The following is a 26,507-nucleotide window of genomic DNA, read 5'->3' as shown; positions in this document are numbered from 1 at the left end:
CTGGCACTCATGTTTATTGGAGGTCACCCAGAGTGAGGTTCCGAGGCAGCGTCACTCCTCATCATGCATTTTTTGCTGAGAAAAAATAAAAGGTGTGAGGCAGCAGCAGGTGAGAGGAAGGAAGGGTGTGGGGAGAAATCTCCGGGGCTTTCAGGGGCCTAAGGGAGATGCCCTTAGGGGGAGAGGTTCAGGCCTTGGGAATCTTGGGGTCCCCTTTAGAGGTCTTTGTGGTTTAGGCAGGTTGGGACTGGACTTTCTAAGGAGGTTCCAGCCTGTAGGGGGCTTGTCTGAGCAGGAGAGGGATGCCCAGGTGTCGGGGCTGTGGGACCCTCAGGACTAACCACATACAGCATGCAGTGCCGCTCTGGGGGCCACTGATGTTGGGGCTGTGCTGCCATGGCGGTGAGTGGCAGGGCCAGGGGAGGGACCCACCTTGGCGCCGATGTCGCGGCTCTTGGCCCGCAGCTTGTTGACCTGGGACTCGGCGATGTCTGCCCGCTCCTCCGCCTCATCCAGCTCATGCTGCACCTTGCGGAACTTGGACAGGTTGGTGTTGGCCTGTTCCTCCTGCGGGGGTTCAGGGGGATGGGAGGATGAGGTGAGGGGGTGCCCAGGCTCCTAATCCAGGGGCCCTCTGTCATGCATCACCTATGTTCCTGCAACAAAAGTGTCCTGCTCATCCTGGCTTGGCACTCTCCACAAACATGCCCAGCGCTCAGAATCCAGGCTACCCACTGCCCAAGAGGAATCCCACGCTGCCTGGTCCGTCCCCTTCAGAATCCAGCTTGACCACCCCAGTCCAACTGTGACCCTGACAGATGCTCCCCGACCCCTAGGGGTTCCTGGACGGGTGTGTTCATCAGCAACTCACAGCCGCACCTCTGCTCACCGGGATGTCTTCCCCACCGTGCTGTGCCTGCTCAGGCCCCTTTCCAGGCCCAGTTCCCCTGCCACCATCCAGCTTTCAGCACTGGCTGACCCTCCAAGCTGCATTAGCAGCTGCACTGCCTTCTCTTGGGCTCACTGGTACATGGATTATAAGCAGCTTGTGGGTAGGTCCTGGGCCGAATAAGCTTTGCTTTTGTTAACTCAGGAGTGCCTGCCACAGCTCTGAGAGTTAAAGTGAACAGCAATCCCTCCATCCGGGTCCCACACTGGGGTGGACCCTTGTCGGCTCTGACACACAGGAAGTGGAGAAAACCATGAACTCACTGCCTCCTCAGCCTGGCGCTTATAGGCCTTGACCTTCAGCTGCAGCTTGTCCACCAGGTCCTGCAGCCTCAGCAGGTTCTTCCTGTCTTCCTCCGTCTGGGGGCAGATGGGTGGGAGAGGTCAGTTTTGGGGAAGGAGCAAGAGCAATCATCTCTCCCTCCCTCACCATCCCATTCTCTTCCCACGCCTCAGCCGCCCCTCCCTCCCATGGGCCAGGCCAAAGAGGTTGTGCACAAACTTCATCTCTGACGTGACTTGTAGGTCAAAGGGCATGGCAAAGTTCTCATGCTAGGATCTAAAGAGCAAAGAGGGCTGTGGCCCTGAGGTGAGAAACAGGAGAGACTTGGAATGAAACAGGATTTCTTCATTTGATAATGTGGAGAGGTCAGGGCTGTTCCAGGTCTTATCTGGAACACCACAGATGCTCTCCTTAGCAGTGAGCCTCGAGTGACAAGAGAGAACTCAGGAGGAAAGCAGAAAGAAGGGATTATCATAATCCAGATCATTCTAATTATCATAACCTAGTATATATTGTTCTGGGTCAGGTATTGAGCACCAGGATCAATGGTTCCTACATCGCTTAATCACTCCTGATCACTGCTTCTGCTAGGATGCTATTTCTACTTACACCCACACAACACACCTGCAGTTCTTCATTTGTACCTCTTTCCCGTGCCTCTCATAGCCAGCTGTCAAATGAACCAACACCTCTTTTTTTTTGTCCTTCCTGCTCAGGCATATTGGGAAGTAATAGATCAAAAACAAAAGCTGTGAGCTATTCAGATGGAAGGATTAGAACATTCTGGAATCTTCCTTCTCTAAGGCCTTCTATCTGTTGTCCCAGGAATTCCATGGAAGATCTGAGTCTTTTCCCATCCCTGATTTTATCACTAAATGCCACACAACGCCCCTGCCTCTGAGGCTGGTGGAAAGATGCCATGGACGGTTCTGAAGCCTTCATAGTAGCACTTCAGGTTATTAAACATCTACGAAAATGCTGGTTCAGGAGCTTTCAAGAGGTAGAAGCAGATTCTCCCTTTGCTAAAAGAAAATTCATGGACTCAAGCCAACCTGTCTTCAGAGAATGTGAAAGAAAAGTAATCCCAAGACAGCTTCTCAAGGGGCAGGTGGCAGGGGGGCTCTGCGTGGAGCCCGTGTGGGTCAGGAGGTGGGGCAAGGGATACGTTTCCACGTCTGCTTCTGAGGGCGTGGCCCCAGCGCCCGCACCTGGTAGGTGAGCTCCTTGATGCGCCGCTCGCTCTTCCTCATGCCCTTGACCGACTCCACGTTGCGCTTCTGCTCGGCCTCCAGCTCGTTCTCCAGCTCCCGCACCCGGGCCTCCAGCTTCTGCAGCTGCTTCTTGCCGCCCTTGAGCGCGATCTGCTCCGCCTCGTCCAGCCGGTGCTGCAGGTCCTTGATGGTCTGCTCCATGTTCTTCTTCATGCGCTCCAGGTGCGCGCTGGTGTCCTGCTCCTTCTTCAGCTCCTCCGCCATCATGGCGGCCTGCGCACGGAGAGAGTGGAAAAGAACAGGGCTGGGGGTGGGGGGCCTCTTCTTTCCCGTAAGGATCACCTATTTCTCATCCTGACATTCGGTCCTGGAGGCCCTCAAGCCGACAGAATGGCAGAGTCACTGTTCAGCACAGTGGCCTGGCCTGGGCCCAGAGCCCTCGTTTGAGTCTTTCGGGGAGGCAGGAAGGTGCAGTGACTCACATCCGTGATGGCCTTCTTGGCCTTCTCCTCAGCGTTCCTGCACTCCTGCACCGCCTCCTCCACTTCTGACTGGAGATGAGTCAGATCTGACTCCATCTTCTTCTTCTGGTTGATAAGGCTGGTGTTCTAGAAAAGGGTAAAGAAAACTGTTGGATGTATATCCTTTGTTACATGATTCTACACCTTTATCCAGAGAAAATTAGAACTAGTCGTTTTTTTAAAAAACATGCCTTGCTTTTAGTATTTTCCTTGTTTTGTATCTGCTTTCTTTTTTTCCTACGAAAATATAGGTACTCTAGACATTATATGGAAAATGACTCAGATCTGAAGACTTCAAGCAGGAAAGGGGCTGTAGTTCTACTCCTGAGCTCTTTAGTAACATGTCTACGTAGGGGAATGAAAGGAAATTCCAAGGAATCCCTCCTTGCAGGAAGTCCAAGAAAAACAGGTACAACTTTTTTTTAAAAGGACTGTATCCTGGAAGAGATTGTAGATATAGAAAGAATGCAATGAGGTAAGGAAGAGAGGATGATGTCAGTGGGTGATGTCATTCCCATATGTACTCACCTACCAGGGCAGTGCAATAAGATGGACATAAAAACTCATTGCTGAGTATAGCTGAAAACAGTGTATATGGGATTGCACAAAAATGGTGCTCTGTGGAGAATCTGACTTGCAAATAGATGTGTGTGTTAGTCATTCAGTCATCCACCTCTTTGTAACCCCATGGACTGTAGCCTTAAAGGCTACTCTGTTCATTGAATTCTCCTGGCAAGAATACTGGGGTGGGTAGCTATTCCCTTCTCAAAGGGATCTTCCTGACCCAGGGATGGAACCTCGGTCTCCCACATTGCAGGCAGATCCTTTACCATCTGAGCCACAAAGGAAGCTGTCTTTAAACTCCACAAGTCCCATTAATAGAGCAAATTGAGATTGGCTTTTACATTTAGACCCCTTTCTCAAGGTAGTAGTTCTGCAGCCATGACTGACAGGTGTAAGCTGGTCCAAGAGATGAAATAATTTATGATCCTGGTTGGACATATGCTTTCTCTGGGCATCTGGTTCAGAACATTGCTAGACACCCTGTCTCTGGCCTTCAGCAGGTTTCCCCTAGCTTCCTCACCTGGGAATGCAGCAGCTGCACCCGCTCGCTGGTCTCGATCAGCTCCTGCTCCGCCAGCTTCCGGGACCGCTCCGTCTGCTCCACCACGGCCCGCAGCTCCTCCAGCTCGGCCTGCAGCAGGTTGTTACGCCGCTCCACGATGGCGATGTTTTCCTTCAGGTCATCGTTGGCACGGACCGCGTCGTCTAGCTGGATCTGGGTGTCCTGCCAGGGATAGGGGTGATATGGGAAGGCCCCCATCAGGGCCTCCATTCGGGATCTGATACACCCTTCCCTATAGTGTTAACCTCCCTATAGTGTTAAGCTCGTGTTAACCTCAGGAGACACATTCAGATCTCCAGGCCCACAGAGTGGGATTGGTCCAAAACACGCTCCAGGGCCTGATCAGTTCTCCTCCTTCAAGCCTCCGAATCCAGGAGGTTGGTGGTCCCCATGCTCTCATATTTGTTAGCCCAGGACCCTTTCCTCGGGCCTTCACCATTCCTATAAGCAAACCTACTTATCCCTCTCCGAGAGCCCTCACTTCTGTTACCTTTAGATGGGCTTGGGCAACTTTCAGGTGCTTTTGGGCCTCTGAGGCTGTCCTGTTAGCCTGGCTGAGCTGAATCTCCATCTCGTTGAGGTCGCCCTCCATCTTTTTCTTCACCCGCAGGGCCTCGTTGCGGCTGCGCGTCTCTGCGTCCAGGGAGGTCTGCAGCGAGTCCACCACCCGCAGGTGGTTGCGCTTGGCCTGCTCCATCTCCTCGTCCTTCTCCACCAGCTTCCGCTCAATCTCTGCCTTGATCTGGTTGAACTCCAGCTGGGCCCGGAGGATCTTGCCCTCTTCATGCTCCAGGGAGGCCTGAGGGGAGAGGGACCAAATTAGACAGGGCTCAGGGCACGTCAGGGAGGGAGGCCAAGAGGGTGCAAGGTGTCAGCTGGAGACAGTGAGGCAGGACCTGCATCCCAGGCCACCTGGGTGCTGTGGGGGAGGACATGCTGGATACCCTGGGGTTCCTTCATCAAGGAAATGTTTTGACCTCAAAATTGCTAAGACGCTCCAACATTAACATTGCATGATCCTGACCCATCTAAAATCATAGAAAAAGGAAGGATTTCTACAACTACAAATTCAAACGTTTCTTTGTTTCCCAAGTCCCTCACCCTATAGTGAAAAAAGTCAGAAGCCCCAAATCTCAGGGCTATGTCTGTGCTGTGCTGTACTGTCCCTGTCGTGTCTGACTCTTTGTGACCCCATGGACCTTAGCCTACCGGGCTCCTCTGTCCATGGGGATTCTCCAGGCAAGAATACTGCAGTGGGTTGCCATGCCCTCCTTCATGGGATCTTTCTAACTCAGGGATTGAACCCAGGTCTCCCGCATTGCAGGCAGATTCTTTACCGTCTGAGCCACCAGGGAAGTCCCAGGCTCTTAAAAATGAACAGTGAACAATGGCTAATATATATTGAATTCTTAAGTGCGTTACCTTGTTTAATCATCATAATAGTCATGCGTAAAAGATCCAACCAGTCAATCCTAAAGGAAGTCAGTCCTGAATATTCATTGGAAGGACTGATGCTGAAGTTGAAACTCCAATACTTTGGCCACCTGATTCGAAGAACTGACTCATTTGAAAAGACCCTGATGCTGGGAAAGATTGAAGGCGGGAGAAGGGGACGACAGAGGATGAGATGGTTGGATGGCATTACCGACTCAATCGACATGAATTTGAGTAAGTTCTGGGAATCGGTGATAGACAGGGAAGCCTGGTATGCTGCAGTCCATGGGGTTGCAAAGAGTTGGACATGACTGAATGACTGAATTGAAAATCTTATGAGTGTTAGTCACTCAGTCTTGTCCAAATCTTTGTGGCCCTGTGAACTGTAGCCCACCAGTCTCCTCTGTCCATGAAATTTTCCAAGCAAGGATACTGGAGTGGGTAGCCATTTCCTTCTCCAGGGCAATCTTCCTAACTCAGGGATCAAGGTATGTACAATTAATGCCATTTTACAGATGAGAAAACTGAGGTACAGAGAGGTTAAGGAACTTGCCCAATGACAGAGCGGAGGTCCTCAAGCCAAGTTTCAAACTCAGATCTGTTTGACTCTGGAGCTGGCACTCTCACCCCCTGTCTGAGGAGTTGTTATGATGGCCAGGTTTCAACTTTATAAACCCAGTGGGAAACAAAAACCTATGATCAAGCTGTGGCATTTTCCTCTGTCCAGACTCTGGCTTTGGAAGTAGTAGTGGGTACTGGGTATCTGACTTCGGACTAAGGAAATGATCTAACAGAGTTTGTCTTCGGTCAGCATCACCACCGGGTGAGGGAGAGTAGGTGGTCAGAGACAGGAGGGTGATGGTAGGTGGGTAGGAGAGGGTCAGAGGCAGGGGTCCAGGCAGAGCCAGGCCCTCACCTCAGCCTCCTCCAGGGCGGACTGCAGTTCTAGCTTTTCCACCTCCAGCTGCTTGCGGACCTTCTCCAGCTCGTGCATGTTCTTCCCTCCTTCTCCCAGCTGCTCAGTCAGGTCGGAGATCTCCTCTGTGGGAGGGGCGGGCAGCTCAGTCTGGGGCTGCCTGCTCCGACGGGGGAAGGCCTCGAGGAGCCGCGGGGCGGCACCACGTGCGGACCCGCCCTGCCCCGCCCTTCCCGGCCTGCGCCCGCACCCTGCAGGTTCTTGTTCTCGCGCTTGAAGGTCTCCAGATGCTCCAGGGACTCCTCGTAGGCGTTCTTGAGCTTGAAGAGCTCGGTGCTGAGGGAGCGCGCTTCCTTCTGCGAGGACTCCAGCTCCGACTGCGACTCCTCGTACTTCTGCTTCCACTCGGCCAGGATCTGCGGGGACCCGACGGCCGGGCGCGGCTCAAGGGGCAGCCGCAGCCCCACCTCCGGGACCCAGGTCCCCCTCCTAGGCCCAGCCTCCCCTGGCCTCTGCCTCCTGGGAGGATGTTCCTGACTCCAGCCTGTCCACCTGCTCTGCCCCCAGCCCGCGGCCCCCAGCCCGGGCCCACCTTGTCGAAGTTCCTCTGCTTCTTGTCCAGGGCGGCGGCGGCCGCGTTGGAGCGCTCCACGTCCACCATCAGGTCCTCGATCTCGTTCTGCAGGCGGTGCTTGGTCTTTTCCAGCGAGGAGCACTTGGCGTTGACGGCCTCGACGGCCTCCTCGGCGTCCTGCAGCCGCTGCGCCAGCTTCTTCCTGCCCAGGGTGGTTGGGGGTGTGTGTGTGACTCTACCTGGGAACGGTGGGGCCTTGGAACCACCCCTGTCAGAACTGCCAGATGAGAAGAACCAGGCCCCTCCCCACAGCTCCTTGGGATGCTCTGGAAGCCCAGCCCCCAGGGAGCCAAGGCTGCGGGTGCCTAAAACAGAGTTTCCTCCCTGCCCGCAGCGGCCTCTGGGTGGCAGTCTCTACCCCTCCCTACCCAGGCTGATCGGCGGTAGCTCCTCTGACCAACAAGCTTTTTGCTCGTCTTATACGTGAGCATCAGGTATAACCCGGGCCAAAAGCTCGCCCGTCACAGGAAGTGAGTCGGGGCCAGCCAGGGGTCACTCAAGAGTGCAGGATCCAGCCTCCCTCCCAAGCACCTCTGTTGCCCACCACATTTCTCCCCACTTCCTGTCTTCCCTCTTAAATCTGCCTCCCATGCCCACTCTGCCTGTCTCCCCCCGAGGTCCTCTTACTCCTTCCTCTCTTACAGTTGGGGTGGGGGCGCTGCCCGGGACTCACTTGGCCTCCTCCAGCTCCTCGGTCCTCTGGATGGCGTCCGTCTCATACTTGGTCCTCCACTGGGCCACCTCTGAGTTGGCCTTGGACAGGACGCGTTGTAGCTCGGCCTTGGCCTCAGTCTCCTCCTCGTACTGCTCCCGCAGCAGGTCACAGTCATGCCGGGCCGACTGCAGCGCGTGAGCCAGGGCGTTCTTCGCCTGGGAGGGGCGGAACCAGCAGGTGGGCTCAGCTTCTGGGAAGGTGGGAGGGAAGACCCTCTCCCCATTTTTCAGATCTTTTCCTATCTATGAGCTTGAGTCAGGTCCCAGCCTCCTTTGGGGTGAGGGCTGGTGTTGTGGAATCTCAACATCTTAAGGTACCTTCCCAATTTGCCCACCTTGTCCCATATAGGAAAGGAGGGGAATTTCCCAGGTGGTCCAGTGGCTAAGACTCTGTGCTTTTCATGCAGTGGGCCTGAGTTTGACCCCTGGTCTAGGAACTAGATCCTACATGCCATAGCTAAGAGTTCACATGCCACAACTAAAGAGTCCATGTGCAAAAAAAAAGATTCCCTATGCCGCAAGTAAAGATGCCTCAAGTAAGACCTGGTGCAGCCAAATAAATAATTATTTTTTGTTTGTTTGTTTAAGAAAAAGGGAAGGAGGCATTCAGTAATGTTTGGGTGTGGCTTAGCTGAAGAGTAGAAGAACCTGGCCTGAAAGTCTTTCTATTTCGGAGGCCTATCTGTAGTCTCCAGCCTCACTCCAGCCTCCATTCCTGAGGTTGGTTGCCCCAGGGTAGCTCTCAGTCCCGGCCACTGCCCACCCGGCTGGCCTCACCTTGCCCTCCTCTTCCAGCTGCCTCTTGAGGTCCTCCAGCTGCTGGGTGTAGGACAGCTTCCCTCGAGTCAGCTGGGAGATCAGCGCCTCCTTTTCCTCCAGCTGCCGGGACAGCTCACCTGCAGGTGGGGAGGGTTTGTGGGCTAGGGAAGGGGGCGACTGATGCTCTACCCCGGGGCAGGCACAGGGCTGCTGAGGGGTGCCCACCGTTCTCGGTCTGCAGCTTGGCTCGCTGGGTGGAGAAGTCGTTGAGGGAGCGCTGGGCCTCTTCTAACTTCGCCCGGTACTCATTGGCCTGGTCCTCCAGTGTCCGGGACATCTTCTCCAGGTTGGCCTTCAGACGGTATGGGACACGGGAGAGGTGAATGTGGGAGGGGCTGGGTGGACTGGAGGAGGGACAGGAGGACCAAGGTGGGGGAGAACACAGAGGTGGGGGGATAGGGGAGGCGACATGGGGTGGGGCTGGAGGGGCACCATCTGAAGGGGGTGCATGAATTAAAGAAGGGAGAGGTGGTGAGGAGATGGACACGCAGAGGGAGGGCAAGGCGGGTGCAAGGGTGAGAGGGAGAGAGACCAGAGGGTGAGGAAGGGAGTGAGAATAAGCCACGGCAGAGGGAGGAAGTGGAAGGAAGGCACCCTGCGAGGCGGTGAGGGAGGAAAGGGTGAGGAGAGCAGAGCCGGGCCCACCTTGGCCTTGATGATCTGCTCCATGTTGGATGTGACATCATCCAGCTCCAGCTTGAACTCACTCTTCTCCTTCTCCAGCTTCTGCTTCACGCGCTGCAGATTGTCAATCTGCTCACCCAGCTCGGCCACACTGTCGGCGTGCTTCTTGCGCAGGGCGGCCGCCGTGGCCTCGTGCTGCAGCGTGGCCTCCTCCAGGTCCCGCCTCATCTTCTGGAACTCAGCCTCGCGCTTCTTGTTCATCTCGATCTGCACGGACGTGGCCCCTCCAGCCTCCTCCAGCCGCTCGCTGATCTCCTCCAGCTCCCGGGACAGGTCTGAGCGCAGCTTCTCCACCTTGGCCCGGGCGGTGCGCTCGGCCTCCAGCTCCTCCTCCAGCTCCTCGATGCGTGCCTGGGTGGGACACGGAGGAGTCTCAGACCCAGCGCCTGGGCCCCTCCATCGGAGCCCCCTCTCAGGGCTCTAGAAGGCTCTTGGCCAAGATGCCCAGGTCCTGCGGAGCAGTGGTTCCCACCAGGGGACAGTCTGTGCCCCAGAGGACAGTTGACAAGGTCTGGAGACATTTTTGATTGTCACAACTTGGAGAGGAGGTGTTACTACTGGCCTCTAGTGGGCAGAGACCAGGGAGGCTGCTAAACATCCTATAATGCACAGACCACCAATAGAAATTTAGGTGAAACCACACCTTTAAGGCGTTTCCTGGAGGAGCATCTCAGACCCAGTCTGAGCATCTCTCGCCCTGAATCCTGAGAATCTGTGTTCAGAGAGAGATCTTGAGATCCCATGAGATCCTGAATCTCAGAAATTCCACAGATTCACTAGACTCTGCTAATGATGAGATGGGAAAGCTGGTGATTGTGTTTTACAAATATTTATAACAATATGCCTCAATCAAAAACTTTTATAATCTTCTGAGTTAACCACCAAGTCTAATCAACCTATTCCTCACTCTCCAGAGCCTACTGTATTTATGCCCATGGCTGGGTTCCAGCTTAATTGTTCCCTTCCAAGCCAGGAGAGTGCTAGCAGGATGCCCTTTTCTGTATCATGTTCCCACCTCATTTTTTTGGCCTTAGCCTTGGCCCATCTACCTTCTGATCTGTTGTCTGACTAGCCAGGAGCAAAAGGGAGGTTTGGTGGGAGCCTTTCATCTGTGGTTATGGGTGGTGTTGATGGAATGTGTGTGTGTGTAGGGGGGGTGGTCCTGGGAGCAGGAGAGAGAGGACCATGATACCTCTGCTCCCAGGATGGGGCAAGAGCTTGGACAGGAAGAAGGAACCACAGTGCATTACCAGAATCTGGTGAGGCTAACTGCACTGTTGTTCTGAGTCTAAGAGTCAAAGAGGTTGCCCAGACCCAGGGTAGAAGAACCTGGGGATGTTCTAATATTCTGGCTAAAACCCAGAAGGGGCACCCAAGAAGATGGGAGATAAGAGCATCACTGAAGGCAGGCCAACCCCTGAGTAGCCCCCAGAGGAGTGGAACTGTGTTCACGTGTCACTTGCAGCCTGGATCCTTGCCCCTGAATGTGGACGGGAGATTGGCCCTCTCCACCAGCTGCAATCTCTTCAGGAAATGAGGGGGTCAACAGCTGAATCCCCTTGGCCTGGGAGTCACTATATCCAGATGTGGTCATGCAACTTCTGCAGCTTTGAAGTGAGGAGGAGAGTACCTGCCTCTTGCCTCCAGGGCTCTTCTGACACAGGACTAAAAGCACATTAAAATTCAGGGTGCGTGAAAGGCAAGGGAGACTCTGGCTGTTAATTCAGTCTCCTGCAGAGGGATGGGAAAGCCATGGGCAGACAAAAGAACATCTTGCAAGGGGCTGGCTGACTTCTGTAACCTGAGCTATACTAAAAATCACATGTACATAGCCTTCTGATTGACAACGTGGGTTCCTGTACAGTATCTCTTCTGGTCCTCTGCAAGGCAGGGGTCATTAGTCCCATTTTACAGATGAGAGGAGAATCTGAGTTGCAGGAGGGGAAGCGATTTGCTCAAGGTCTCAGGAGTTGACTCAAGTGCTCTGTGGGGATTCAGCCCAAGTTAGTGGCAAGGCAAGTACCTGGGAAGAATAAGAACAGAGCTCCCCAGGAGAAGGGGCTCCATGAAGGCTTTTCTCACCCCCATGAGGGGAGAGAAGCACCAAAGGAAGGGTTGGAGGAGAACCGAGCCCTACTAATGGTCCCAGGGCAGAAAGCCCATTGGGCTTCCCTGATGGCTCAGGTGGTGAAGAATCTGCCTGCAGTGAGGGAGACCTGGGTTTCATCCCTGAGTCAGGAAGATCCCTGGGAAAGGGCATGGCAACCCTCTCCAGTATTCTTGCTGGGAGAATCTCCATGGACAGAGGAGCCTGGCGCACTGCAGTCCATGGGGTCACAAAGAGTTGAACATGACTGAGCAAGTAAGCACAAGAAAACCCATTAGGCAGAGAATAGCTCAGCAAGAGAAGCCGTTTTAGTAAGTATGATCCCCACCCACCTCCCCAAATAGCCCAGATGAAATAAGACATTATTGGTTTAATGGGGGAAGGCTGATGTTCCCAGGTGCCTGGAAGTCAGGGCTCGCAGGGCCTCCGGGGAGCTCAGAGGTCTAGATACTGTCTAGAACCCTAAGCAGCTCCTGCAGTCCCAGCTGTCTCAGCGCCATTGAGCTCCCCAGTGGCTGCACCCAGGAGAACCTCACCTGGTTTTCCTTCAGCTTCTTCTGCAGCTGAAGGGCCAGTGCCTGCTCATCCTCAATCTTACTGTTCAGCTGATTAATGTCAAACTCCTTCCTGGAGAAGAAGGAGGTGACAAGTGGTTTTCTTTTCTCTGCCCTCATCCTCTCCTCCTGCCTCTGCATGCAAGGACCACTCCTCTCCCTCTGGCCCCCAGGAGTGAAGGCAGAGGAAGGGCTGTGATTGACCTGCTTGCTCCCACTGTGCCCTGGGAAGCCTTGGCCAGAGGCCGTGCAGCACCCTGAGCTCTAACCCTAAGGCCAGATGCCCCAGGACCCCCTCCCGGCCTTCGTAAGCTCCTACTTCTTGAGCTTTTCTTCCAGCTGCAGTTTGTCATTGTCTAGGTCCATGATGCTTTCCTGAGTCAGCTTCAGGTCACCCTCCAGCTTCCGCTTAGCTCGCTCCAGGTCCATGCGTACCTTCTTCTCCTGTTCCAGGGATCCCTCCAGCTGGTGGAGAAAGTAAAAATGAACAGGGTATAGAAAACCCGAGGTCCACAATACATCCCCCTCTGCTCCCTTCTAAACCCAAAATCCAGTGGAACTGGAAGTCAAGCCAGCAGTCATCCCGGCAGACATGAAGGATTCAGAGACCCAGCCTAGTGAAGAACTGTAGAAAGAAAGGGGCTTTCACAGGTGGCTCAGTGGTATAGAATTTGCCTGCAATGCAGGAGCTGCAGGTTCAATCCCTGGGTCAGGAAGATCCACTGAAGGAGGACATGGCAACCCACTCCAGTACTCTTGCCTGGAGAATTTCATGGACAGAGGAGCCTAGTGGACTACTGTCCATAGGGTCGCAAAGAGTCAGACACAACTGAAGTGACTTAGCATGCACAGGAAGAAAAGGTCCCCGGGGGGGGGATGGAAGTTAGTTTTAGGGATTGCAAACTCCTTGCCATTGGCATTGCCTATAAAGTCCTGACCTGAGAGAGACAAAGGAAGCATGGTTGTTCCTACTCACATCATCCACCTGCTGCTCCAGCTTGACTTTAGACTTGGTCAGGGTGTTGACCTTGTCCTCCTCAGCCTGAAGGTCATCCAGGGCTTGCTGGTGGGCCTCTTGCAGAGCTTTCTTCTCCTTGGTCAGCTTGGCAATGATCTCATCCAGCCCAGCCATCTCCTCTGTCAGGTTCTTCACCTGTTGACCAAGAACCCCAGCCCCTTTAGGGCTAAACATCACCAACCTGGGGACATCCATGGAGACCTCCAAGGCCAAGAGCCAGGACCACACTCAGGTCTGGGAATTCTGAGACTCGGTCTGGAGTCAAAGGGAGCCGCCCTCACCTTGTTCTCTGTCGCGTGCTTCTCCTTTTCCACCTTGGCCAGTGTCAGCTCCAGGTCATCAATGTCCTTCTTCAGCTCAGAGCACTCGTCTTCCAGCTTGCGCTTCTTGGCAGTGAGCTCGGCGTTCATCTCCTCCTCGTCCTCCAGCCTCTCGGTCATCTCCTTCACCTTTGCCTCCAACTGGATCTTGTTCTTGATCAGCTGGTCACAGCGCTCTTCCGCATCATTCAGGTTGTCTTGTTCCTGAGAGAAGAGGACAGAGAGGAGAGCTGGTGATGAAAGAGAGGAGAGATCCAGAGTGTTTAAAGAGAGCTGAAGCTTGGAGACTCATAGTCCCTGATGATGAGATGGGTTAGGATCCAGGGGAGGGGGATAGAGAGATGGTCTCACCGCCTGCACTTGGAGCTGCAGGTCGTTCTTCTCCTGCAGCAGGGACACCATCTTCTCCTCCAGCTCCTTGCGCCGAGCCTCCGACTTCTCCAGAGTCTCTTTGATTCGCCCAAACTCCTCCTTCATGGTGGCCATCTCCTTCTCAGTCTCTGCGCTCTTCAGTAGTGGTTTGATCTTGAAATAGAGCTTCATCCAGGGCCAGTTCTTGACCCCCATGAAGGCCCGAATGTTCCACTGGATTACCAGCAGGGCATCCCTGGGAAGGGAACACGGAGGCAGGGAGCCGCACTGTGAAGGAGCACCTGCCAGTCCTGGGGCCGGCTGCCCTGGCCCAGATCCCACTGCACTGGGATCCCAGGACATCTGAACAAGTGTGTGGGCGCCTGAGGGCAGGAACCTGCTCTCGTAGCCTTGATATGCAACCCCACCCCAGCATTACCACACTGAACATGGAGTCGCCCCATAAATGTTTGTTGATTCCACGTTTATTCACATAAAAAAAAAATGTTTGTTGATTAATCAATTCAACAAAAGGGCAGTTTATATCTTCCTTACTGGGGTAGTAATAGCTATGGAAGCGACCAATGATAGCATCTCCACTGTGTTCAGTGTTTCTAATCTCCTAAGAACCTCAAATATGTTAAGAACATGGTATTTTCCATTTAAGAATGTCTATAATGTATGTGTAAGTTATGAAGAATGAAGCAAAATGGTTTATCTGTGAACTCATCACCCAGACAAGAAGTAGCACATTGCCTTCATTGATTCTACTTGTAGACTTCACTCCATCCCCTTTCCGGTCCTTTCACCAGAAGCAGTCACTACTTCGAATCTTGTGTTTTTCATTTCCTAACTCTTTCAAAAATATTTTAACTATATGTTAAACGATGTGTGTGTGTGCTCAGTCACTTCTGACTCTTTGCGACCCCATGGATTGTAGCTTGCCAGGCTCCTCTGTCCATGGAATTTTCCAGGTAAGAATACTGAAGTGGGTATCCATTTCCTCCTATGAGGTATCTTCCCAACCCAGGGAACTTCCCTGGGTTGGGAAGTCTCCTGTGCACCTTCTGCATTGCATTTTTAAAATTATTTTTAAAATATTTTAAAATTAAATTGAATTAAAATATTTTAAAATTAAAATATTAATTTTAATTTTAATTAAAATTAATTGATTTTAAAATTATTAAAATTATTACTGAGTTTTATAAAAATTGCATCACGCTATATGTATCCTTCTATGACTTGCTTCTGTTAACTCAGCAATATGATTTTAAGGCTCAAATGTATTGTACCATGTAGTTTTAGTCCCCCCCTTTTCATTACTTGATAATATTCCCCAAATGAGTTTGCTACTATTTACCCATTCTCCTGCAGATGAAAACTCAAATTGTTTCCAGAACTTTGGTATTTTGACCAATGCTGCTATAAAGATTCATTTTTGTCCTATGTTGTGAACACGTGCAGGTATTTCTCTCACATGCAGGTATTTCTCTGTGGGAATGCACTCAGGAGTGGAAAGCTATGTAACTGTTCAACTTTCAAAGAAAATAATAAACTGTTTCCCAAAGAGATTGCACACATTTCCCTGGTGGTTCAGACTGTAAAGAGTCTGCCTGCAATGTGAGAGACCCATGTTTGATCCCTGGGTCCGGAAGATCCCCTGGAGAAGAAAATGGCAACTCACTTCAGTATTCTTGCCTGGAAAATCCCATGGATGGAGGAGCCTGGCAGGCTACAGTCTAGTGTTTTAAAATGGTATCTTGTTGGAGTCTTAATTTTCATTTCCCTATGGGGAATTTTCTTTTTTTAAAAAGAACTCAAAATGAGACTGGTCACTTGTCCAGACCAGCTAGTAAGTGATGAAGCCAGGATTGAACTTAGGTCTTTTGGCCCACACCTCTGAGCTCTGCTTGTCTGCCTCTTACATCTCTGAGAGTGCGTCTCCCTTTCCCTTCAGGCCTCACCTGCGCTCCAGGATCTTCTTGAACTCAATGCGCATGAGCTGACCCCGGGCTTGGGCCTGGATGCGGGTGATGATGCGACTCAGCCTTTCGTCTCGCATCTCCTCCAGCAGCCCCAGCAGCCCCGCCTTGAAGAACACCTGGGGGCAAGGGGTGGAGCCAAGGGGGCCGCAGCCTCAGAGAAGGGTAGCCGAGGTGGAGGGAGAGTGTGGGAGACCCTGGCTGAGCTTCCCAGGGCCCCATCACCTGCATACCCTAGACCTGGGAGTGAAATGTGAAAAACAAGACTGAAAAGAAGCTGGGTCCCAACTCTTGGTTGACACGGGAAGCCAGAAATCAGAGTCTGCCTTCCGAACTCCCAGCTGTTCCACTCAGTGTGGCTGGGTATCCTATACCTCCACCCTAAGGGCCTCCAGACTCACCTTGGTGTGGCCGAACTTGTACTGGTTGTGGTCAATGTCCAGGGAGCCCAGCAGCTTCTCTGTCCCTTTCCTGCTGTCAATGAACTGACCCTCGGGGATGGCCGCTGGGTTCAGGATGCGATACCTGGAGGGAGGTGCCTGGAGTTACCCATGTTCTGCACTGATTTGCTCTGCCCACAGAATCAAGGGGCTTCCCTGGTGGTTCAGACAGTGAAGAATCTGTCTGGAATGCTGGAGACCTGGGTCCGATCCCTGGGTCGGGAAGATCCCTTAGAGAATTAAATGGCTACTTATTCCAGTATTCTTGCCCGAAGAATTCCATGGACAGAGGAGACTGGCAGGCTACAGTTCATGGGGTTGCAAAGAATTGGACACAACTGAGCGATTAACACTTTCACTCTCACAGAATCTGAGGCCAGCTACAGACTCCCCTCCCCCAAAGGCTGCCCAGGGTCTCCCTGTTACTTGAGTCCTGCGGCTCCCCGGTACCCACCTCTGCCGGAAGTCCCCATAGAGGATGCGGTTGGGGAAGCCTTTCCTGCAGATGCGGATGCCCTCCAGCACGCCGTTGCAGCGCAGCTGGTGCATGACCAGGGGGTTGTCCATCACCCCTGCAGCAGGAGGGGAGAGGCAGGGGGTCAGCCTCAGGACAAGTGGATGCCAAATGCCCTATCCAGACTAGACCCTTGTGCGTCACTCACCGGGAGCCTTCCGTTCATTGGGGATGATGCAGCGCACAAAGTGAGGATGAGTGGTCCTCAGGTTGGTCATTAGCTTGTTCAGATTCTCCTGGAGGCAGATGAGAGGTGGAGGTCAGGAGCCACAGTGACCATCCCTTTAGTCCCTGACCCCGGGCCCCAGACAACCTGTCACCAGAACCCTCTAAGGGATTGGGAGGTGATACATAACTTATGATGTGAATTCAGGCTTGTGTAAAATTTACATGCCAAAAACAATCACATAACTCTTAGCTTCTTTCTTCCCCAGACCCAGAGCATCAGGTTAAGGGTGGTGCAGACAAAATGCTCTGGGCTGGGTCTGCCCATCACAAGTCTCTTGGTATCTCTGGGCCCTTCTTACCCGGTGGAGGGCTGACACTGTCTGAAATGATGAACCCTTTTTCTTGCCTCCTTTGCTTTTACTGCTGTCCCCTAATAACAAGAGAAGGAATGATGAACCAGGGCTTGAAATCGGAGACCCTTTGAGCAGGGGCAGGGCTCTGCTGCTCACTAGCTGTGTTACTTTGGACAATTTATCTCCAAGTCTCAGTTTTCCCATGAAGAGGAGAGTGAGTCCCTTTAAATGGTATAGAGAAGATTAGAAAGGATCAAAGCTTCAGGCTGCCTCTCCACTGTTTGGCACACAGTAGGTCTTGAAATGACGTTAGTGCTTTCTCCTCCCTCTCTCTCTAACCTCCCACACCTTGCTTGCATTTTTCCACTTTCTACTTTTTTTCTGGTATTTTACCCTCCTCATTTCAATCCACACCCTTTCTCTCCCTTCTCTGAAGGGGAGGCTCATTTGTTCTACCGCACATTCAGGGATGCTCTCAACATTTACGGCGGCCTCCTACAGACATGGTTCTATGCCAGGCCTGCTGCAGCAACTCGGGTGCCTCTGGCACTGATCTTCAGTTGCTCTGAGTCTTGAAGAGATGCAGAACACGTATACCAACATCCATAACCCAGAGGGGAAAATCACACTCCCACAGAAATGGCACCGATGGGCTGCTGTGGGCTCTCTTGTCCCCCCTCTTATGGCTCCCTCCTGCCTTTATTTTTTTAATTTTAAAAAAGTATATATATTTTTAATTTGGTTGTGCCAGTCTTAGTTGTGGCATGTGGGATCTTTAGCTGCAGCAGGTGAACGCTTAGTTGCGGCATGTGGTATCTAGTTTCCTGACCAGGGATCAAACTCCCACCCCCCACGATTGGGAGCATGAAGCCTTAATCACTGGACCACCAGGGAAGTCCCCCTCCTGCCTTTGGAGTCACGTGGTTTGAAGCAGTGGGCCCCTGGCCCCTTATACCTCCAGAACTGCTCTGGCAGTGGAGGGCTGCTCTCTTACCGACATCGGCGGAAGCATATGAGGAGAAGAGCGTGGCCATGAGCTTGAGGGAAGACTTCTGGTACAAGCCCACCACTGTCTCATTGAGCGGGTCTTTGTTTTTCTCCAGCCAGCCTATAATGTTGTAGTCCACCGTGCCGGCATAGTGGATCAGGGAGAAGTGGGCTTCCGGTTTCCCTTTGATGTTGCGCGGCTTCTGGAAGTTGTTGGACTTGCCCAGGTGGTTGTCGTATAGCTTGGCCTTGAAGGTCATGTCGGTGGCCTTGGGGAACATGCACTCCTCCTCCAGGATGGACATGATGCCCATGGGCTGAGTGGGGAGAGGAGAGCGTCACTGAACACATCCCCAGGCTTGCAGAACCCCACACCCCGACTGAGGAGAAACTGCAGCTGTGTAGCTGGCAGGCCATAGAAAGCCCGTGCTGCTACCTCATGTCCTGGTACCGGAAGCCAGCATTCTTGAAGTCAACCTAAATCTGATCTGGCCTAGGGAACCTCTTCCTGCCCCAATGGACCCAGAGAAGAGCCCTGTACTCCCAATCCCTACCCCCAGGGCTCAGAGCACAGCCCCTTCTTCCTGGATGTCCCTGCCCCAGAGTGGGATGAGGAAGGGACAGATGGGATGGGAGGTGTCAGACTGCAGGGCAGGCCAGACCTGTGCCTGTATGTCAGAGAACAGTGTTCCAAGGAGTGGTTAGAGGGATTCAGGTTCTGCACGATGTCCTGCACTTCAGAAAGCGTAGCAGCTTTTGACTTTTCCTGGGACAGGGATCCTACTGAGAATTTGGTGAACCCCAAGACTTCCTCCCGAGAATTCGCTTGCACATACACCCTTGCGTATGCACCCCCACCCCACCAGTCCACACACATTTTTCCATACAATCTCGGGGGAATCTGAGGCCTCCAGAAGCGCAGGGCCCTGGAACACTAGACAAAGCTTGTGGGGGGAGGCCCCTATTTCTGGCTGGTCATGGCTGGGCTGGGGGACCATCAGTTGCTGTGGGCTCTGCCTCCTTCAGCAAAGGCTCACTGAAAGCAAGCCAGGACAAGGGGTGTCCTCTGAGGAGGCTCCACAGACAAGAGGGCCTGAAGACTGGCTTATCCTCAGCCAACTGGGGGAGGATGGGAAGCCAATGTGTCTAGTTTCAGCCTAAGTCCTTTCCACGAATGCTGCTTCTCATGGGGCGTCAGAGGGGCCAGGAGTCCCCTCCTTCACTACATCTCTCTCTTCAGGTCCTGGGAGGTGTCCCCCATATGGGACAAGGGCCTAGGTGCTGAGGAGAGAAGGAAGGGCTGGACCTGTGTATGCCTGTGATGTCACAGTGAGGGGAAGCAGGGCCTGGAGGGAGGCTGGGGGATGTGGGGACTAGTTTCCTGGGTGTCGAGGGACAGGGCTGCCACTTCATCTGGGATGGCAGGTGCAGGGACCCGGGTGGGGGGGCTGAGGCAGCACCTTCTCGATGAGGTCGATGCAGGCCTGCAGGTCCATGCCAAAGTCGATGAACTCCCACTCGATGCCCTCCTTCTTGTACTCCTCCTGCTCCAGCACGAACATGTGGTGGTTGAAGAATTGCTGCAGCTTCTCATTGGTGAAGTTGATGCACAGCTGCTCGAAGCTGTTGAACTGTAGGGCGGGGACGGGGAGGAGTAGGTCAGGCAGGCAGGGGTCTGTGGCCCGAGGGGTTGACCCAGGAATGTGTCCAGCCTGGCAATGGGTGTGGCTGGCTTCTCTCTGGTCAGGGCAGGGAGGGAGCGCCCCCTGAAGACACGTGGCCGTCTCCACCCCTGGGGAGCCCACAGCGTTCCCCGGGGCTTGGCCAGCGGTGGCTGCCTGTGTGAACCAGTGAGTTCCCGTTCTCCCGGTCCCACTCACGTCAAAGATCTCGAAGCCCGCGATGTCCAGGACACCTATGAAGTACTGGCGCGGCTGCTTGGTCTCCAGGGTGGCGTTGATCCGCGTCACCATCCAGTTGAACATCTTCTCATACACTGCCTTGGCCAGTGCCCCGATGGAGTAGTACACCTGCTGGACATTCTGCCCCTTGGTGACGTACTCGTTGCCCACCTTCACCCGAGGATGGCACAGCCCCTTGAGCAGGTCGGCTGAGTTCAGCCCCATGAGGTAGGCGGACTTGTCAGCATCTGGTGGGGAAAGAAAGGGATAAACAAGCATTTTTCATAGACTGTCCTTCCCTGCCCAGGGCCACTAGGTCCTAACCCTCTCATTAAAGAGCTGCAAATTGAGGCCTGAAGGGCACAGGGCTTGCCACAATGACATAGCCAGTGTGTGCCTGAGGCCCCTCCGTCACCCCAGGCTTCCCACCACCCTGCCACCTCACCTCCATCTTTACCCCTCCGGCATGTCTCTGGACCTGGCCCATTGCCAGCACAGCTGTAGGCATGTCCCCCACCCTCATGCATCCTCTCCTCTCTCAGCGCAGGGACTGTGGCTGATGATGTCCTCTGCTCCGTGCTGCCTTTGTCCCAGTCCCAGGATTTAGCCCAGGACTGGGCTTGGTCTACAGTGAATCTATGTGTCCACCAAATTGACTCGCTGGGAAATCAAGGTTCCTAACAGTGTGTTGGTCAGCCCACCAACCCTCAGCTCTCCAAATGTGCTATTCAACATACGAACTCTATTTGTGTGTGTGCGTGCATGCTCAGCTGTGTCTGACTCTTTGCAGCCCTATGGACTGTAGCCCGCCAGGCTCCTCTGTCCATGGGAGTTTTCAGGCAAGAATACTAGAGTGGGTTGTCATTCCTCTTCCAGGGGATCTTCCCAACCCAGGGATCAAAGCTGCATCTCCTGTGTCTCCTGCATTGGCAGGTAGATTCTTTACCACTGAACCACCTGGAAAGCCCCATGATCTCTATTTAAAGGAGACTTCCTTGGTTTAATTTTGAGAGTTTTATGATAACTGGTGACATGCTTTTGTGAAACTCTGGTTTGGCATTTGATCTGGATAGATACAGAGAAGGGATCCTTGAAGGTAGGTCAAGAGGAATATTCTCAAGCGTTTCTCCAGCCCTGTTTACACCTTCACATCTCCTTCTCAAGGGATACTCGAATCAGCCTCAGAGGGAGCTGGGAAGGGCTACTGCTCCATTCCACTGAGGAGGAAGCTGAGACCCAGTGATGTGGGTGATGTGCCAATGCCCAGAGCTGTGTCCTGACCCCTGGCCTCCAGTCTCCCAGCAGAATATGGCACAGAGCCTGTGAGGGACTCTCCTGAGGGCTCCCTCCCATACACACTGCCTTAGTGATGGGGATACTCAGAACTCAGTGCTTTCCTGGGCCTGGCGGAGTCTTGGGCACAGCAGGAAATCTCTCCATTTCACTTCTGCTCGGTGCAGCTGGGCTTGAGAAACTAGCAGGACTGTGAGGGGCCTCCTGTCTTCCCACTTCTCCCGTGTCCCTGCCCTCACCCACCCACAAGCCTCAGATCCTCTGGGATCCAGCCTGTTCGGGGTGGAGGGTGGAGTCTGGCTAGGTTATAATGGAACAGAAAGCCTCAAGTCTAGATCAGGTGGGGAGAACCCACCCCTGGGAAAAGGCACCACCTTCCAACCACCTGCTTCTCCTGCTTTGGGTTTCCTCCCGCTTTCTGTATCGTGGTCCTAACATTGCTGCTGTGAATGTTGCTCCTTAAGAATCACTGACAGGCACCCCGTTTGGACGTGGCATGGAGGAGACCCTGCTCCCGGAGCACTGTCCGTGCACGAGAGGCAGACACGCTGCCCCTCAGGCCTTCTCAGCCTGGCCTCCTGGCCTCGAACCTTCGGTGCCGTCGGGCTCCGCCTGCTCCTCCCGCTGCTTCTGCTTGAACTTCATGTTTCCGTAGTGCATGATGGCGCCTGTCAGCTTGTAGACGCCGGCTTTCTCCTCAGAAGTGAAGCCCAGCACGTCGAAGGCGTTCTGGGGCAGGGCGAGAGAGGCAGAGTGGGTGACGGGGCGGGCGGCCCAGGAGCCCCCGGAGCCCTGCCACTGCCTCCTCACTCACATCGGTGGCCATGAGCTCCTCAGAGTCGTCGATGGAGGCCACGGACACCTCCCCCTGAGACACGAAGGCGTAGTCGTAGGGGTTGTTGGTGACCAGCAGCATGTCTGTCCAGCCGAGGGGCAGGGCCGGGGACAAGGGGACGGGAGTGGGGCACAGTGGGGCAAGGGGTGGGGAGAAGGGAGGAGTGGGAGCAGGTAGAGAGGAGGACAGTCAGCAAAGGCCAAGGGGAGGATCCAGAAGAAAAGGAAAAGTGGGTGGTGGGGACATGGGGAGTGAGGACGGTGGGGAGTGACGGGGGGGGCGGAGAGGGGGAGACAAACGCAGAGGAGGAGGAGAAAAGAAGTAAAGTGGAGGAGAAAGAAGAGAAGGAAGGGTGTGAAAGGGAGGCAAGAGTTGACACAGGTGGCTCCAAGGTGAAGGAGGTACTGGGCGGATGGAGGGAGGGGACAGGTGACAGGTGGGCGGGGCGGGTGAGGAGGAAGAGGGGTCCGCCCTGCACCGCTGGGCTTGCGGGGGGCGCCAGGGGCAGCAGGGACCTCTGACGGGGCTCACCCAGCAGCTCTGGCTTCTTGTTGGACAGGATCTGGTAGAAGATGTGGTAGTTCCTCTCAGCCTTCAGCTGGAAAATCACCCGGGACTTCTCCAGGAGATCTGGAGTAGGAGAGGCGGGGGAGAGCAGGTAGGAAGAAAGAGAGCCAATCAGCGCAAGGGTGGAGGTCAGGGGAGAAAGGCTCTCATGGCAAGTGGAGAGAGACAGGGGAAGACTCGGTTTAAAGGGAAAAGAATGATAAAGTCCAGACGCAAATATAGACAGAGACAGGAGACAGAGGAGAAATGTCCACAGAAGATGGTGCCCAGCGGGGAATGAAGGCAGAGGTGGAGGACTCTGGAGGAGGGGGCCAGGCTCCCTGCATACTCACAGGTCTCTATGTCTGCAGAAGCCAGCTTTCCAGTGGCTCCAAAGTGGATCCTGATGAATTTCCCCTGGGGGTAGATGGGACAAAGAGTGAGGGAGGGGGCTAGAAGAGACAGGTGGAGATCCTGCACCTCAGTGCAACCTAGAATGCCCTGGATGGTTTTGGAAATGTAAATAATTTCCCTGGAGTCCCAGTTTAGTATCATGAACAAAATAGAATGCGTCCTGTTTGTGCTTCTGATATGATCTCACGTCATCCTCCCAAAAACCAGCAAGGTAGAGACTACTACCTTGGTCTCACAGATGAAGGACCTGGGGCTCAGAGAGGGGTGGGGACTTGCTGGACAGATTGAAGGCTGGGGAATTGGCTCAAAAGCCCCTGCTGTCTTCCTTCCAGCTCTTCCACTTACAGCGTGGAAGAGCTTTGGGAACAGTCATAAAAAAAATATAGAATATTACCCAAGTCAGCCCTCTGACTTGGTTCTGCAACCAATAACTTTGATGGCTCTGGGTCTCTTTTCTTGAGTTCTCAGAACTCGGGGGCCAGGCTGAGTGGGGAGGGTTTGGAGTGTGCGTGTGTGTTAGTTGATATCCCAAAACCAAATGCAGGACAATCAGTCAGGTGTGGAGACTTTTGACAAAACTACACCTCTACCCTATTTTTCATCAATGCTGCATGAAGCCTGTGGGCAGTGGTCAGGTGCACTCACGAAGCGGGAGGAGTTGTCATTCCTGACGGTCTTGGCATTGCCGAAGGCCTCCAGGGCGGGGTTGGCCTGAATGATCTGGTCCTCCAGGGTGCCCTGCAGAGGGGGCAGAGTGCAGGGCTTCATCTCTAGGCGGTGGTGGGGAGGGTGGTGGTGGAGTGGGATGGACTGCTGGTGGGTCTGCAGCTCAAGAGGGCCATATTCAGACCTCAGAAAATGTGTCTTCTGCTGGGAAGATCTCGGGTACTGGGCTCAGGGATGCTGTCTGCACTGTTCCCCGGGGCAGGGCTCAGGGTCACCTGGTTAGCCTGCCCCCCAACCCCCTCTGCTGAGCCTGTGGCCCACCTCCTACCTTGTTTGCATTGACATTGTCTTTCTTGCCACGGTCACCTATGGCTGCGATGCTGGCAAAGTATTGGATGACACGTTTTGTGTTCACAGTCTTCCCTGCCCCGGATTCTCCGCTGGAGGCAACATGGACCCGTAAGAACCCAGATTCCCACTGTTTTCCATTCGAAGCTCAGTACTGCACCCTCAAAGTCCCAGCCATCTAATCTCCTCTCCCAGGGCCTAGCTCCTTTCAGAATCTGCCCATTGCCGTAGGTCACTCCGGCACTCCTCAGAGAGCCCAGCTCCTGGCAACCACAGCCTTAAACCATCCCTAGCACCCCAGGAATCAGCCTGGGCCTCCCCTCTACCAGGTCCCTCTGTGGATGGGTGCTGCTCACTCACGTGATGAGGATAGACTGGTTTTCCCGATCTGGAAGAGAAAAGAGGAGAGGCAGTGGGGTCAGGGCTCAGGGCCTCAGTCTCTGGTGTGGCGCTGAGGTGCTACAGGTCAGGGCTGCCAGCCTACCTGTTAGCATGTACTGGTAGGCGTTGTCGGAGATGGAAAAGATGTGAGGAGGTGCCTCGCTCCTCTTCTTGCCCCGGTAGGCGGCCACCACCTCGGCATTGTACACCGGCAGCCACTTGTAGGGATTGACGGTGACGCAGAAGAGGCCTGAGTAGGTCTGAAGCAGGAGACAGGGCAGTCACGAGAAATCAGAGGGGAGAGCCTGGGATGGGCAGTGGTGCTAGGCAGAGGCATCCCCGGTTATGCCAGCTGGCTCCTGTCTTCCTGCAGCTAATCAGGGATGGGGAGGGAGCAGAGGGAGAGTTCCAATCCCCTTCCCTTGAGAAAGTTGCCCTGGCTGAATTTGGACGCTGCCCGCCGTGTGCAGGGTGCACTCACGTAGATCATCCAGGCTGCGTATCGCTCTTTGAGGTTGAAAAGCACCGCAGGCTCATGCAAGAAGGTCAGCATGGCCATGTCCTCGATCTTGTCGAACTTGGGTGGGTTCTGCTGCAACACCTCGTCCTCCTTCACGGTCACCGTCTGGGGGGGCAGAGTAGGACAGACACGTCTACCAGGACCCTCTCTAGCCCTGCCCGCTTATCTCCTCCCAGAACACAGGCTGTGACCTGGTCTTGTTCCCCTGATTCTTTTCTCATAGTGCCCGGGCCCTACCCCATAGCTTCCTATGATGCCAGATAATTCACCTGCCCTCTGTCTCTCCCTTCTTATGGATTGTCCTAGAGTCTCCGTGTCTTGCCAGTTCCCCACACTCTGTGCCCATGAGCATCACCTTTCAGTCCCTGCCTGAGGATCTTGGGGCAAGAGGCTCTCTGATCTGCATCTTAGCCAGACTCCTGGGGGTATGCTTGAGGCCATCAATTGCTCAAGGCAAACTTTGCTGCTACTGGAGAAACATCTCACCCATCTACTCTACAGTCTTCATTGGTCACTATCAAATGGTTTGACTGCCATTGGCCAGTTTGTCATGCCCTGGCATCATGAGATCCTGTGAGTAGGTATTCCAGCATTTTTTTTTTTACAGTGGAGCAAATGATAAATGATTTGCCAGTATGTGGTGGCTGCTAGTGGCAGAGCTGGGATTATAGTTAAAGCCCCCAGTGGTTGTGGCCATTTACTGCACACCTCAAGGGGACGTGACAGTCAGCCAGTGTAGACAGTCAGACTCGTAGACAGTCAGTTTACAAGACACACGGTTCAGAGCCACTGCTGCTGACGGGTGGCAGTTCTCACGGCTGGCATGAGGGACCAGGGGCTGTGGGCTTCTGAGTGCCAGTTGTCAGCCCTGGACTGAGCATCCAGCTCAAGAGTTCCTGCTTTGTGTTCACCTGTAAAATTTGCTCTTGGTATGGCTGGGGAGCACTGGGGAGAGCTGGTCCATGGAGAACACTAAGGCACAGGGTGGAGGGATGCAGGTTTGAGAAGGGAGCTTCTTTTGATGCAGTGTCTGTGCCCTCTTTAGCTACATAACCCCTCTGAGGAGGAAACCAGCTGAGGTTCCCTGCCTGCAGCATCCTTCCTGGCAAGGGGTGGGCATCCCTGGTGTGGCCTTGTTACGCTTGCTCAGATCCAATAAGAACGGTCAGTTCTCACCTAGATGCTGGGTCACTTGAGGGGAGGTCGTCCTGAACCCCCGCTGGCTTTGGCCCTCCTCCAGAGCCCCTCGGCTCCCGCTGCACGTGGCTCGGCCCTGCACCCCCGCCCTTCGCTGTGTCCCACGCACCTTGCCACTCTCTGTCTCAGCAGTGACCTTGCCTCCCTCCCGGGACAGGATCTTGGCCTTGACGAACTCCTCCTTGTCATCTGGCACGAAGCACTCGGTGCGGATGTCGAAAGGCCGTGTCTGGGCCTCCAGTCGCTCCCTCTCTGACTTGCGGAGGTACTGGGCTGCTGCCCCAAAGTCGGCCATCTGGGCATCGGTCATCTTGTCGACCCT

At 54.0% G+C, this 26,507-nt stretch overlaps 1 protein-coding gene across 1 annotated transcript; it reads right to left on the bottom strand.

The window, feature by feature from the left end:
• Positions 1–26,507, bottom strand: LOC136171538 (myosin-6). Its single transcript, XM_065940214.1, has 37 exons — positions 26,295–26,507; positions 24,950–25,093; positions 24,572–24,728; positions 24,448–24,475; positions 24,068–24,179; positions 23,719–23,811; positions 23,013–23,076; positions 22,645–22,743; positions 22,093–22,196; positions 21,869–22,007; positions 19,965–20,233; positions 19,545–19,715; positions 18,092–18,401; positions 17,104–17,174; positions 16,725–16,812; positions 16,517–16,634; positions 16,024–16,147; positions 15,605–15,741; positions 13,641–13,896; positions 13,251–13,493; positions 12,928–13,104; positions 12,271–12,416; positions 11,934–12,024; positions 9,252–9,641; positions 8,772–8,898; positions 8,565–8,683; positions 7,747–7,943; positions 7,032–7,215; positions 6,690–6,855; positions 6,440–6,564; positions 4,580–4,888; positions 4,048–4,251; positions 2,925–3,050; positions 2,440–2,715; positions 1,213–1,308; positions 433–567; positions 1–75 (listed from the first exon to the last, which is right to left on the bottom strand). Exons 1-37 carry the CDS (start codon positions 26,493–26,495, stop codon positions 52–54), a joined length of 5,820 nt encoding a protein of 1,939 aa, XP_065796286.1. The 5' UTR covers positions 26,496–26,507; the 3' UTR covers positions 1–51.

The sequence above is a fragment of the Muntiacus reevesi genome, chromosome 7 (assembly GCF_963930625.1).
Source record: "Muntiacus reevesi chromosome 7, mMunRee1.1, whole genome shotgun sequence".
In the NCBI taxonomy this organism is placed as follows: Eukaryota; Metazoa; Chordata; class Mammalia; order Artiodactyla; family Cervidae; genus Muntiacus; species Muntiacus reevesi.
This window is presented reverse-complemented; position numbering and strand designations above follow the sequence as displayed.

Excerpts from the sequence above, each read along its gene's own strand:
- LOC136171538 (XM_065940214.1), bottom strand. The coding sequence starts at position 26,495 with ATGACCGATGCCCAGATGGCCGACTTTGGGGCAGCAGCCCAGTACCTC. Across the intron at positions 15,742-16,023 it reads ACAAGTTCGGCCACACCAAG|GTGTTCTTCAAGGCGGGGCT; the intron begins GTGAGTCTGGAG and ends CCTTGCCCCCAG. Across the intron at positions 12,025-12,270 it reads CTGGAAGAAAAGCTCAAGAA|GAAGGAGTTTGACATTAATC; the intron begins GTAGGAGCTTAC and ends CTTCTTCTCCAG.